General features: G+C 57.1%; 1 protein-coding gene across 1 annotated transcript; it reads right to left on the bottom strand.

The window, feature by feature from the left end:
* Positions 1–353: 353 nt before the first annotated feature.
* SART1 (spliceosome associated factor 1, recruiter of U4/U6.U5 tri-snRNP) lies at positions 354–12,868 on the bottom strand. Its single transcript, XM_020906484.2, has 20 exons — positions 12,478–12,868; positions 10,393–10,450; positions 9,982–10,037; positions 9,317–9,443; positions 9,093–9,198; positions 8,763–8,840; positions 8,557–8,656; positions 8,328–8,470; positions 8,009–8,215; positions 7,207–7,331; positions 6,997–7,130; positions 6,769–6,902; positions 2,631–2,801; positions 2,364–2,474; positions 1,962–2,049; positions 1,431–1,521; positions 1,207–1,342; positions 727–816; positions 528–649; positions 354–437 (listed from the first exon to the last, which is right to left on the bottom strand). Exons 1-20 carry the CDS (start codon positions 12,788–12,790, stop codon positions 419–421), a joined length of 2,409 nt encoding a protein of 802 aa, XP_020762143.2. The 5' UTR covers positions 12,791–12,868; the 3' UTR covers positions 354–418.
* Positions 12,869–13,255: the final 387 nt, after the last annotated feature.

Here is a 13,255-nt window from a genome sequence, read left to right as displayed (position 1 = left end):
TGCCTGAGAGGAGCTGGGCCAGTTCTCTGCCGGCATCTGTGTTATCTGTGTCACCTACGACCAGGTCTCAGCTGGCAGAAGTCAGACCCTAAGCCACCTCTTGAGGGGCCTTGCTCACCTCCATGTTCCAGGTGAGTGAATGAAACGGGCTCACTTAATCATCACAAGCCATCCTATGGAGCAAAGGTGTTTTGGTCAAACAAACAGCAGAACTAAAGCCTAGAGAGATTCAGTGACTGCCTGAGGTCACATAGGTGATGACGGAGCTGGAGGGCAGTGTCGCCAATGCTCCGTCTGGCACCGCCTGCCCTCTTCCCAGGTCTGACCCTGGAACCTGCACCAGGACCAGCGGGAAAAAATAAGGAGGGAGCTTTATTTAATATTAAAGTCGGGGGAGGAATCAGAAAGGAGGCCGGCTTCACTTGGTGATGGTGTTCCTGCAGAAAGAAAAGGAGCGTGAGGCCACAGAGAGCTGGGGACCCCCCCACCGCCGCCACAACACACAGGCCCCACGCCACCCCACTCACGCGTTCATGCTCTTGCCGCTGCCGCTGAGCACGATGTACGGGGTCTTCTGGGCCTTCTGCTTCTCCTGGAGCAGAGCCACGGTGCCCAGAGGCGTGTCACTGGAGCTCATCTTCTTCAGGAGCTGTGGGTCAGGGCCAGTCAGCATGGCAGGAGCACCCCGGCACCTCAGTGCCCCCCCACCTCCCCACGGGCACCCACCGCCTCCTCGTCCAGCTTCTTCATCCGCCGCTCCGTCTTCATTTTGCCAGAGCCCTTCCCATGGAAGCGGTGGGACAGCTGCCGGAAAGCCTGCGACCCGGGGACCCGGGCAGAATGCCGTTAGAGCCGCTGGAGCCCTCGGGGCAGGGAGGGCGGTGGCCCCCAGCCCGGCTGAGCCGAGGTGGGCGCGGCGCAGCTGGGAAGGGGCTGGGAGATGGCCCCAGCCCTGGCACCCTCCAGGAGCCCCCGAAGAGAGGGAAGGATGTGCTGCAGTGAGGGAGCCGCAAACCCCAAGAACATGGGAAAGAGAAAAGGCGGACAGTTGCCACCAGCTGTGAGAGCTCGGGGGGCTGGCTGGGGAGGGGGCAGGCGGGCAAAGACACCCTAATGCCAGGCCTGCAAGGGAGGGACCGCTGTGCTCCCCAGAGCAATGGACACCATGGTCCCCCGGCCCAGACTCCAGGGCGCAGCCCCACTCACCTCCTTGGGTGTGAGCTTCCGGCCCGTCTCGTCCACGTACTCGATCTTCACATCAGGTTTGTAGCCGTCTTTCTCCTTGAAGTCCTGGGTGAAGCCGCGGTACTCCTCCCGCCGGCTGTACTTGTCATCGATGGCCCTGTCGGAGGCACACGGGACCTCAGCGCTGGCCGCTGCCCCCCCGCCCGGCCCCCGGCAGCGTGGCCCCGGCGGGCCCCCGCACTCACATCTTGTCCTCAATGCAGTACACGGCCGACGGCAGGGACTTGTTGGGCGCCTTCACCCGGGCCACCTTCTGCACCGTTGTCTCCAGCAGCCCTGGGGGAGGGGGATTTGTGAGAGTCCAGGCTGCCCAGTGCCCCCAACAGCACGGTGGCCCCTGGGGGACCCTCCGAGCTGTGCTGTGGGAAGGGACAGACATCAGTCCCCTCGTGCAGACAAAGGAAACGGAGAGTCAAGAGAAATCAGGCGCCCGGCCAGGGCCACCGGCTCAGTACACGGCAGGGCTGCGATCCCGTGGCCGAGGTCTCCGTGCCCCTGCCTGCACCGCGGCCACGCCACTGCTCCCCGCAGAGGCCGAGCCTCCGGGGCGCAGTGGGGCCCAGTGGGGACGTGTGCACACAGGCACTGCGAATCGGTGAGGTGGCGCAGAGAGGCCAGCGGCCACCGTGACTGCCAGGCCCAGGGGGTGCAGAGGAGGAGGGCAGGGGGCTGGAGAGCAGCTCCGAGGCCGCCGGGGGGCAGCCCGAGCCCCTTACCTTTGTTCTGACACAGAAGCAGGGCGGCCGCCAGCCCTCTATTCACGATGGGCTCCTCGTCCAGGATGGTGGTGGAGGAGGCAGAGAACTGGGGGGGCAGGGAGGGCAGAGCACACAATGATGGGGGTGTTAAGTGGGCTACCCTTCTGCCCGACAGTCATCCCTCCCAGGACCATGGTCCTTGCTGTGCTCCAGGCCCTGCGTGACGAGATGCCTCCTTTAAAGCACAACAGCCTGCGAGGTCCATACACCCCATTTACGCAGGAAGAGGCCAGGGCTCTGAGACACGGCGGCCGCAGGGCGGGGAGGGCAGAGCTGACCCCCAGCCCAGTGCCCACCCCGCAGGGCCCCTGCACCCAGCAGCCCCTCCTGTCCCCCAACCCGGCTCCTCGCCCTCCTCACATCTTGCTGCTGCTTCTCCTCGTCCAGGTTGACGGTGCTCCAGCCCATGTTCTCCTCCCCGTCGGACTCAGAGCCGCCATTGGCCGAGCGCTCCTCGTCCCGTTCAAAGTCCTGGAGGAGGGATGACCAAGCTCAGTCCAGCCCCAGCCAGCTCGTCCCCCTTGAGCACTGAGGCTCGTCCCCAAGGACTGGCAGAGCCACCACCCCGGCGCCCAAGAGCAGAGCAGGCCCGGGGAGTGTGCAGGAGTGGGCTGCCCGAGCACCCACCATGAGCTCTTCCTGGTCCTCCCGGTTGCCGGCCAGCCCGTAGGTGGGGATCTCCCCTAGAGTGCGGCAGAACTCGGACGTGGCATTGAACACGATGGCCCCCTTCCGCTCCGGGTCCTCCTCCTCCCAGCCCCGCTGCCGAGACTCCAGCCTTTTGACAATCTCCACCACCTGGGGGAGGGAGCGGCTGTGGGCAAACCCAGAAGTTTCTAGGCGGGTGCCATGGAGACCCAGGAATGCACCACCCTCCCTGGTGGCAGAACAGCATGCCATTCCACCGCCCACAGCGGACCAGACCGGGCTCTCCTCTTCCCTGACCACTAGTCTGCTCTGCACCGATCTCGCCCACTCGTTCCATCGCTCCGAAGTCGGCAATGGCTCCCCTCTGTCCTCTGAATTAACATCCAGAATCCTGCACAGCCCCAAGCCTGTCGCTCCTCCTCCTCCGCTCACTCCTACCCCGCACCTTCCTTCTCCCGCCCCTCCTCTACCACCCCCTCCTCCCTGAACAGACCCGGCTCAGGACTAAGTAAACATCCCTCCCCCTGGAGTCCCGGCCCTGCGCAGGCTGGATGCTCCGTGGGCCTGCCCCCTGCTTCCAGCTCTGAACCACCACCCACCCACCCTGCCTCCCCACTCCTCACGGCCGACACCTGACCCTGCGCCCACCACAGGCCACCCCACCTGGCAGGGCTCCGAGGGCCGTCAGAACTCTGACCCCGACACCACTCCCACCAGCACACAGGGACTGTCCAGGACCTTCCCCCCTTTTCCCTCTTTTATTTTTGGCTGATGGGCATGTGGGATCTTAGTTCCCACCCAGGGATTGAACCAGCAACCCCTGAGGGAAAGCATGGAGTGTTAGCCACTGGACCATCAGGGAAAACCCTCTCTGCTCTTTGAAGAACTCCTCTTGCCACACCACAGCCTTCCTGCTCTGCCCCTGACAGCAAACTCATCAAAGCTTCCAGTCTCCGTGTCCACCTCTGCACTCCTTTCCTTACATGACATCACATTTTAAAATAAATGTCATCCTACACATAAAAAGCTTACTTGTAACACACGTGTATGCCTTTAAAAATCACCACCACCGAAGTAACAGCATGTCCCCATGACCTGGCTGAAGAACATTAGTAACACCATTTCAGGCCCCACAGGCCTCCTCCCCGCATACCTGTGGTCACGATTCACAGCCTTTCCTTCACAGTTTAGCACATAAAGACCTCCCCAAGAAGAGTCTGTTGTTTTGTTATGCATTTTTCAAACATTACTCAACCTGAAGCACACTGTCTAATTCTACTACAAGTTCTTTTCACATACACGCAGCATGTATTTTAAGGTCAGTCTTGACGTAAGCAACTACAGCTGAACGGCTTTTCACTACAGAATCCCATTCCGGGCTGTGACTGTACCACAGTGTAACTCTCCAGCGCACTGGACACAGCCTCCTCCTGGGACCACAAACAGCACAGCTAACGCAACCTGACGTGAGCATTTCTCGGGGGCTCACATGGGGTGTGGTCCGCTGAGACATGTGATCTCACTCTACGAGGCTCGTCCCACTAGGAGTCCCACTGATTAGACTCCTTTACATGCCCCTGCAAAGTGTGGACAAGAATTCTGGCTACTCCACATCCTCACGGCCACCGGACATTATCCAGCCTGACATCTTTGCCAAGTGAGGCGGGGGTGACCTGATCTATCGTTTCAGCTCGCCTTTCCTCCACTGCCACCCAGGTTGGGCCTCACCTTGTTTCAGTGGCCACGCGTCCTTGTGCCCCTGTGAACTGCCCTTCTGCACACAGACAAATATCTTCTCCATTTGGCCTATCTTTTTACATTCTTCATGACATCTTTTTCTTTTTTCTTTTTTGCTGTGCCACAAGGCAGGTGGGATCTTAGTTCCCTGGCCAGGGATCAAACCAGCACCCCGTGCTACTGAAAGTGGGGTGTTTCAACCACCGGACCACCAGGAAAGTTCCCTTCGTGATGTCTTTAAAATAAAACTAAATTTTTAAACAAAAATCAAGTTTTTAATTTCTAAGTAGTTAAATGCTGCACACAAGGTGAATATATTTGACACCACAGAACCATATACTTAAAAACGGGTAAGATGATAAATCCTACGGATATTTTAACACAATTAAAAAAAAAAAGAACCTCTACCATGGTCATAAACAAAATTTTTCGCGCTTTTCTCAGATATTAAGTTTTAAATTTTAAGTTCTTAATCTTTTAAGTGAATTTCTGCACAAGGTGTGAAGTACAAACCACATTTCATATTTTTCCAAATAGATAACTGACTGTCCTGACACCGCTTACGGAGCTGAGCACCCTTCACGCTGGGCCACCTCGTGTTCTACAGCAGGAGTCTGTTTCTGGAGTGTGGGGGCCACACTCAATGCCTCCAGTATCACAGGGCCTCAATTACAACTGTCTAAAAAGACTTGAAAGTGGCTTCCCAGTGGCTCACCGGTAAAAAATCTGCCTGTCAAGTAGGTAGTGAGGGTTCAATCTCTAGGTTGGGAAGAACCCCTGGAGAAGGAAATGGCTCCCCACTTCAGTATTCTTGCACGAGAAATTCCATGGGCAGAGGAGCCTGGTGGGCTATGGTTCACATGGTCGCCAAAGAGTCAGACTCGACTTAGCGACTGAACAACAAAAAGACTTGGTATCTACTACAGCAAATCCCACCACCTGATTAGTCCAAGGGTCTTGGCTATTTGGGGCCCTCGGATCTTCTGTGTAAATTTTAGAGTCACTTTGCCAGGTTCTTCAAAAGCCTACTGGGATTTCTACTGGAACTGCAAGGATACAGACATCTTTACAACATTACTTTTATTCATTAATATGGTTGTTACAGACTGAACTGTGTCCCCCCCAAAATATTCGTACAGTGTGGCTGTACCTGGAGACAGGGCCTTTTTTAAAGAGACAGTAAAGGCCAAATGAGGTCCTAAGAGTAGGCCCGAATCTGATAAGCTCGTGTCCTTGTAAGAAGGACAGAGGCACCAGGGAATTACACACAAAGGCCATGTGAGGACAGCGTGAAAAGACGGCCACCGACAGGCCAAGGACAGAGGCTTCGAAAGACGGCAAACCTGCCAACACCCTGATCTTGGACTTGAAGCTTCCAAAAGTGTTAGAATACACTGCTGCTGTTTCAGCCACCCGGTCTGCAGTATTTTGTTATGGCAGCCCTGGGTAACTAAAACATGTCCTGTTTAGTACCTTTCAAAAACGGACTACAATTTTCCTCATAGAGATCTTGCGTGTCATTCATTCCTTTTAACTTTGTTGCTAAGCTGATAATTCATTATCCATAATGCCTTCTATTGCTTATCTGTGTTACTTCATTATCTATACTGCTTTCATGAATGGTGTCTTTTTAAAATTGCATTTTCCATCTTCTGCTAGTATACAGAAACAGAGTGAACTCTCACCTATTAATCTTGTGTCCAGCAACCTTGCATATCAGTGCTCCAAGAGGGCCAGCAACGACCATGGTCTCAAGGCCCCACTCAACTCTCCACCTCAGCTCACAGCATCATCCCATTCCTCTGGTCCAGCCCACCTGGTCTTCACACATTCTAAGGTCATCTCGCTAAAGGACATCTGCTGTCCCCATGGCCTGAATGCCTGTCCACTCTGAATCTGGGCAAGGCAGACTCCACGGCATCATTTCAGTCTCAGCTCAAAAGGCACCCCTTGAAAGGTCTTCCCTGAACACTGGGCCTGAGAGACCAACCTCCGGGTAACTCCTGTGTTGTCTGCACAGCTGTCACCAGCAGAGATCACTCAGCTTGCTTGTGTTCACAAGTTCACTGCCATTTCTGCCCCATGAAAGGCTGTCCTGTCCCCCAGTGACTTCCCAGCCCTAGAAGACGCCTCACTCACAGCAAGGCAACAACACACACAACAGAAGGAAAGAAGATGGAAACAACGAACCGCTAAAGCATCCCATAGTGAGAACATGGCAGAAACCTAGAAACCTACCAATAACATGGTGTGGAACAAAAAAGAGGATGCAAAATGGAATACGGGGACCGCCTATGACGGTGTGGGAACACGTGCCCCCGAGGACAGGTGACCACAGACGCACCTGTCACATGGGCCCCCGCCCCCGGAGCCCCCTCACCTTCTCGCCGCTGTCCCGTAGTTGCTGCAGCTGCCGCAGGCGGCGCCCCTTCTCCAGCTGCTTCTGCAGCTCCAGCTCGGCCTCGTCCTCCTCCAGCACCTCTGGGGACCCAGAGCGCGGCACGGAACCCTCCTCTGGGGAAGACACGAAGACGCCCGCTCAGACCAAAGCCCGGCTCCTGTCCGGGCCCTTCGGGTCCCACCCCAACCCCGCAGGCCGGGCCCTCACCCTCGTCACTGATGTCCATGTTCTCCACACGGGTGTCATCTGACGGCGGGGGCTGAGGCACAGGCTCCTTCTCCCCCTCCTCCTGGGGCTCCTCGTCTGCCTCAGGCACCCGGCGCCGCCCCCGGCCCCGCAGTCTGGGGGTAGAGGCTTCTCTGTGACGCTGGCCCCAGGGCCGGCCCAGCCCCGACACCCAGCCGTCTCCCAGCCCACCTGGAACCGAAGTCCCCATCCTGAGTCTGGTCCCCAAGCGGCAGCAGGTCATCGGCCCGCATGATCACCTCCTTCTCCTTCTTGCGGATCTTCTTTACCCTCCGCTTGGTCTTTTTAAAGGTCACCTGAAAGGAGGAGAGACGTGAGGGCGGGGGGAAGCAGACAGCACAAGTCTATGAGTGGACGCTGCTTGCTGCTACTCAGCAGTTCACGTACGTGAGCGAGACGTGAGACGTGAGCAACCATCATCCCATCTGTGAGATGAGGACAAGTAAAGCAGCAAGAGATTAAGTATCTTGTGCAAAGTCACCAGCTCCTAAGCAGGAGAGCCAGGACAGTGAAATTCCTGGAGTCTGGTTCCAGAGTCAGGCTCTCAACCATGTAGGCAAGCAACCTACTGAGCCAGCAGTCTACTTGAATGCCCACAGAGCATCCCAAAGGTGACACCCTACAAAATGACCACTTACCAGACCACCACCGACCCTTGTAACAGTTCCTGTGAGGTGGCTCCCGCCACCCCATTTCAGAGGGGGAGCCTCAGGCTCACAGTTAAATGACACCCCAGGCACAAGCTGGCAGTGTGGCAGAACCTGCGCACCAGCTCGGGGGCACCTGGCTCACAGTCCTTGTTCTGTCTACACCGATTGCCTCCCTGCAGCACCCCCACCGGGCTGCCGGTCTCCGCTCATCCACAGGGACCAAGTACCACGCGATTACCTGATCCCCCTTCTAGTGCCTTCTGGCAGCCTGTGGCCCCTGAGAAGAGGGAGGGGCAGGTCTGGGCGGAGACCTCAGGACTCACCATCTCCTCTGGCGTGAGGTACTCGGAGGCAAGCCGAGGTCCGACTGTGCTCAGGGACTGGGCCTGCAGCCGCAGCTTGGCACGGATCTCCTCTAGCTCACGCTCCCGGAGGCCATCAGCCACGCCACCCTGCTCCAGTCGGAAGGACTGCGGCCGCTCGCCTTCAAGTTCCTCATCGTACTTGGAAAGGATAGAGCGAGGTTTATGCTGCAAGGCAAGAGGGACAGGTTGGGATGCAGTCTGGCTCCTGAAAAGCCACAGAGCCACCATCTCCTCCCAAACCACCCCCCGCTGCCTGGTGCCCATGCTGCCGGCCTGCCTGGACCAAGTCGTCCACGCTCTCGTCCTCCACGTACGGCAGGTAGTCGGGCTTCTTCTTGCGCAGCTCCACGTTTTTCTCTGCCCGCTCCTTGTCCAGCAGGTTCACGTTCACCAGCACATCCTCCTCCTCTTGCAGCACTCCTGCAGACAGAGTACAGGCGGCCGGTCACGTGCCCTCCACCCAGCAAGGCCTGGGCCCCCAGCCAGAGCACCCCAGTGCCACCCACCTTTGTCCTTGAGGGTGAGGATCACCGTCTCCCCCTCGCGGAAGGAGTCGATGGCATGCTCCACGGTGAGGCCCTGCAGGTCCCGGGCACTGTACAGGTCCTAGAGGCAGGGCAGAAAGTGCAGCCCAGTCGGGACCCGGCCCAGGGATCCCAGCACCTGGGACAGCAGCCTCCCCAGCCCCTCCCCCCAGCTGCCACAGCCTCACCTGCCGCCTCTGCTCAAACTCCTCCTCCACCAGGGTGCTGACACCAAACTCCTGGTCCATCTCCTCCAGCAGCTTGGCCTACAGGACAGGGATGGGGCAGTGACCTATCACCTCAGGCTGTTCTGGATCACCGGAAGATGTGGGGCCTTACTAAGTGGGGATGCAAAAAGCACAGCCCTAAACAAGCAAGCTGCTGAGAATCCAATGCAGGCGCCATTGACCACAGGCCCCCCACCACTCTGAGCCCCCGCCTCACCTCCCCACGGTTCGTCTGCGGCCCCACCAGCCATCAGGCCACCAGAGGCACTGAGTGACACCCCAGCACCTCACCCTCTTCTCTGCCAAGTCCTTCTCCTTTTGAAGCTGCCGGCTCCTCTCGATCCAGGCCGCGGTGTCATCTAGCCAGGGATCGTCCTCCCCCAGGGTCTTAATCTTCCTGAAGACAGAGGAGAAAGATCCTCTGGGGAACCAACTCCTGCTCCCCCCACCCCGACTCCAGATCTCCTGGGCGCTTCCTTGGGTCCTGCCTGGGCCCACCCGGCAGGGACCCTCACCCTAGTTTTTGATTCAGGATGCGCTTTTCTTTGGCAGCCGCCAGCTTCTCTCGTAGCTCCTCGCGCTGTCGCAAGGCCATGGGGTTGATGACATCAGCGGTCACGGGCTCCTCCTTGGTGCCCGCCTCTGGAAGGGAGGCCCAGGCGTGAGGCTATGCCTGCCCAAGGCTGGTGGGGAAAGGAGGGAGCCACTCACGCTGCCCCGTCCCGCTCACGGGGCCAAAGAAGCCAGAAGCAGGGGAAGAATCCTCTGCCTCCGGACTCCCATGTAACCCCACACTCCCATGTCACCCCCACAAGAAGATGGGGCCCTCCACGCCTTCCAAAGCCCCTCTGGTCATACTTTAAAAACCAAAACAAAAAAGCCCCACACGTGCACAGCGCAGATGAGTCTGCAGCCCTGTGCACATCTCATGGTCCCTCTAACGCCACCTCGCAGCCAGACTTAGGCTGCCACGTCGACTGCTTGAGCTTAAGGAACCAGCCGACTCCCAGACCCCATCACAGCAGCAAGGAAGCCCCGGGCCTGCGGCCAGCACCCAAGCGGGACCACTGAGTGGTGCTGATTTGCACTCCAAGCCCACTTTCTTCAAAAATCCCTCCCGACGGCCTTGCTCCTTGACCCCAAATGCCCTCCCTTCCACCACCTTCAGCCCCACACTCACCCTTCTTGACGGCATTAACCTCCAAGGGTTTCAGCCCCAACTTTGCCCGGAGTTTACTGAGGACAACAGATACAAGTGTTATGAGCTGTCCAAGAAATGGGGGCACCAAATGCATTTCTGTACAAACAGGGAGAAAACAGGAGGGGACTGGGTGATCCGAAGGGTCTCAAACCTTGGGCCTGACCCAGCAGTGGGAGAAGTACTGGCCTCCCGATCAGGCAGAAGGCCTGGCCTGCCTCCTAGCCAGGGCAAGGCCACCCTCTCCTGGGCCTGAGAGTCCAGTTCAGGAACTCAGATGGTTGGCTAGATTGATTTACATGACACTTCAAACTTCAATCAGAACATGTACTACACAAAAGCCTCCCCAGCTACCCCAGAAGAAAACAGACATGAAAAGGAGACAGAACTTACTTGGTCTCCTCGATGCTGAGTGACGAGGCATCGCCTGAGCTAGTTTTGGAGCTGGCAGCTGGAAAAAGCAGCAGCAAGACTCAGGAGCTGAGCACTGGGCCCAGGAGCCACAGCCCTGGCTCCGGATGCAGGGCCGAAGACGAGCCCAGCACCTGGGCCTGCTTCCTCCCCTCCAGGAGCTCCTTCCACCCAAGTCCCAGGCTCTGAGAACACTGCTTCTCCCCACACCTTCCTTCCTGATCCAAAGGATCCAGCTTTCTACGTCCTTCACTTTGGCACCTCTCCACTTTTGCCTATCCTGTGCTTTCAACCTGCACTGCCCTCTCTGGCCTCAGGCTGTTAACAAAATCCTATCAGACCCCACTTCCTCCCTGGAGTCCTGCTCCGTTACTGGTCAGCATGAACCGCTCTCCTCTGCACAACATGATCACAGTCATTTCTGGACCCGACTCTCCTCACAGGGCAGGGACCATTTGGCAGCATAACTATGCCCTCTGTGTAATTCATGCAGTGAAGAAATGTGCTTACTGGAGCCTCTTCTGTGATGCTAGATAAAGGGGCATTTAGGACCTCCTCCACTCACCTCACAAACAGCAAATGACTTCACCGGACACCACATGCAGAAGTCAGATTCCGACTCAGATGGAGCTGCCCCTACCAGGTGCCACCCACAGCTCACTGTTCCAGCATGTTCACCTCACAACCTACCTCTGTCCCTCTTATCCCACTTGAACTCTGAATCTCAACCACTCCAGGCTCTCTCCAATATCACCAGCCTCATTTCAAAACCCCAAGGATTCTTTTCAGCTCTGGTTTTCATCTGGTCTCCAATAGGATGTGACACAGATGATCACTCCCACAGATCCCCTGACACAAGACTGTATGGTTTTCCTGCTTTGGGGGATAGCCTACCTCCTTTTTCTGTAGCCTCCTGCTCAACCTTCTACTAAAACCTTGGCATTTATCAGGTTCTGCTACCAACCCTGGCTTCCTGCTCCTAGTCTGTCAGTGGATTTCATATGCCACCTAAACACTCATGATTCCCAAACTGCTCTATCCAGCCCAAACCCTGGGTTTCTCCATGCACATCAAATTCAACACTCTCCAAAACGGAATTCGGTTGTCTCCCTTCAAAAATCTGTTTCTCTTGCAAAATCCTGAAGTTCAGTCGACAGCACTGTGCAGACGTGCTTCAGTCACTTCAGTTGTGTCCAACTCTTTGCGACCCTATGGACTGTAGCTCTCCAGGCTCCTCTGTTCATGGGATTCTCCAGGCAAGAATACTGGAGTGGGATGCCATGCCCTCCTTCAAGGGATCTTCCCGACCCAGGGATAAAACCCATGTCTCCTTTGTCTTCTGTATTACAGGCGGATTCTTTACCACTGAACCACCAGGAAAACATCAGCAGAGATCACTACCACTCAACCAATTGCTCAAGTCAAAATTCAAGGCGCACCCTCAATTTCTTCTTCTCTTTCCAGCCCTCATCCAAATGCTAAGCTCCATCACCTCCTCCTCCAAAACACCTCTCCAATCTGTCCATGTCTCTCCATCCCATGGCTGATGCCTCGGTGCAGGCTACCATCAGTCTTCATCTCACCTTCAGTCTCTACTGCCCTTGTCCCAGTTCTCAACACAGTGATCTTTGCAAAATATGAACGTGATCAACTCACTCATCAGTTCAAATTCACGGCTTCCTCTCAAAGCAAGTTTCAATTTCTTAACAAGGCCTATACAGCCCTTCGTGTTCGGAACCGTGTCTCTCTTACAGACTCCTGTCTCTGTTATGAACTCTACACAACTTTGACAGTAACACGTTTGTTCTTGCCTCTGCACATGCTGCCATCGCTTCATTCATTCAACACATTCAGGGAGGGCTCGTGATATGCCAATTGAGGAAAACAAAGAAAATCTCTACTCTCAGAGAGTTTAGCAGAGAAACACAACCTTCAGTCCCAAATAGCCATAGGAAGACCCTTTAAAGAGTGCTGACGAAAAAGCTGGGGGACGCCTCGGCCTCCAAACCCAGAGCCCACCTACCCGGGGCCCCTACGGAAGCCCCGCCCCCTGCACAGGCCCCTCACCGGCCTCGTAGCCATCATCCCGCTTCTCCCGTTTCACGCGCCGCTCGGACGGCTCTGTCTGGCTGCGCTCCCGCCCGTGCGTGCTGCTGCGGGCCTCGTTTTCGGCCCCGCGCCGCCCGCTCCCGCGCTCGCTCCCACGCTCTCGGCTTCGCTTCCGTCGTTCGCCGCCGCTGCTGCCGCCGCCGCTGCTCCGATGCTTGTGTTTTTTGTGCTCCCGGTGCCTAGGCGGCTGTTCGGTAGCGCCCCCAGTGCTGGCCGCTGCTGTAGTTCCTGCCGCCTCCTTTTCCCCGCGGTGTTTCTTTGACGATCCCATGGTAGTCGGCCCACCTCGAGCCCGGCCGCCGCCGAGCCCCGACGACGCAAAATGGGAACACTTCCGGGTCGCCCGACAGCCGGTGTCCTGTTGCCGGAAACCAAGAGCGGCTGCTTCCGTCGTTTGCCTCGGAGCCCGCCCCGAAGGCTCATGGGAAGGCCGGGATCTGAACCCGACTGCGCAGTCGCAGCCAGCAGGGCCGGGGTAGCGGTGGCTGAGCCGGCCGGCCGATTGCGCATGCGCGCCTCAAAGTTCGCGACTGGGTCTAGGGAAGACAGTATCCCAGAATGGGACCTAGAGACCACCCAAGCCAGGATCGCCAGAGCTGGAAGCCCCTTCCCGGCTTCCCTCTGCTTTCACACCTTCAATTACGGATGCTCACTGGCTCACGGACTCTCCCTGGGCAGCGCCCAACTCTCCAGTAGGCGTCTCCTAGTGTACTGCCTGGGGTCTTGACTCCATCAG

This window comes from Odocoileus virginianus, chromosome 28, assembly GCF_023699985.2.
Source record: "Odocoileus virginianus isolate 20LAN1187 ecotype Illinois chromosome 28, Ovbor_1.2, whole genome shotgun sequence".
Taxonomy (NCBI): Eukaryota; Metazoa; Chordata; class Mammalia; order Artiodactyla; family Cervidae; genus Odocoileus; species Odocoileus virginianus.
Note: the sequence above shows the minus strand (reverse complement) of the source record. Positions and strands in the feature narration are given on the sequence as shown.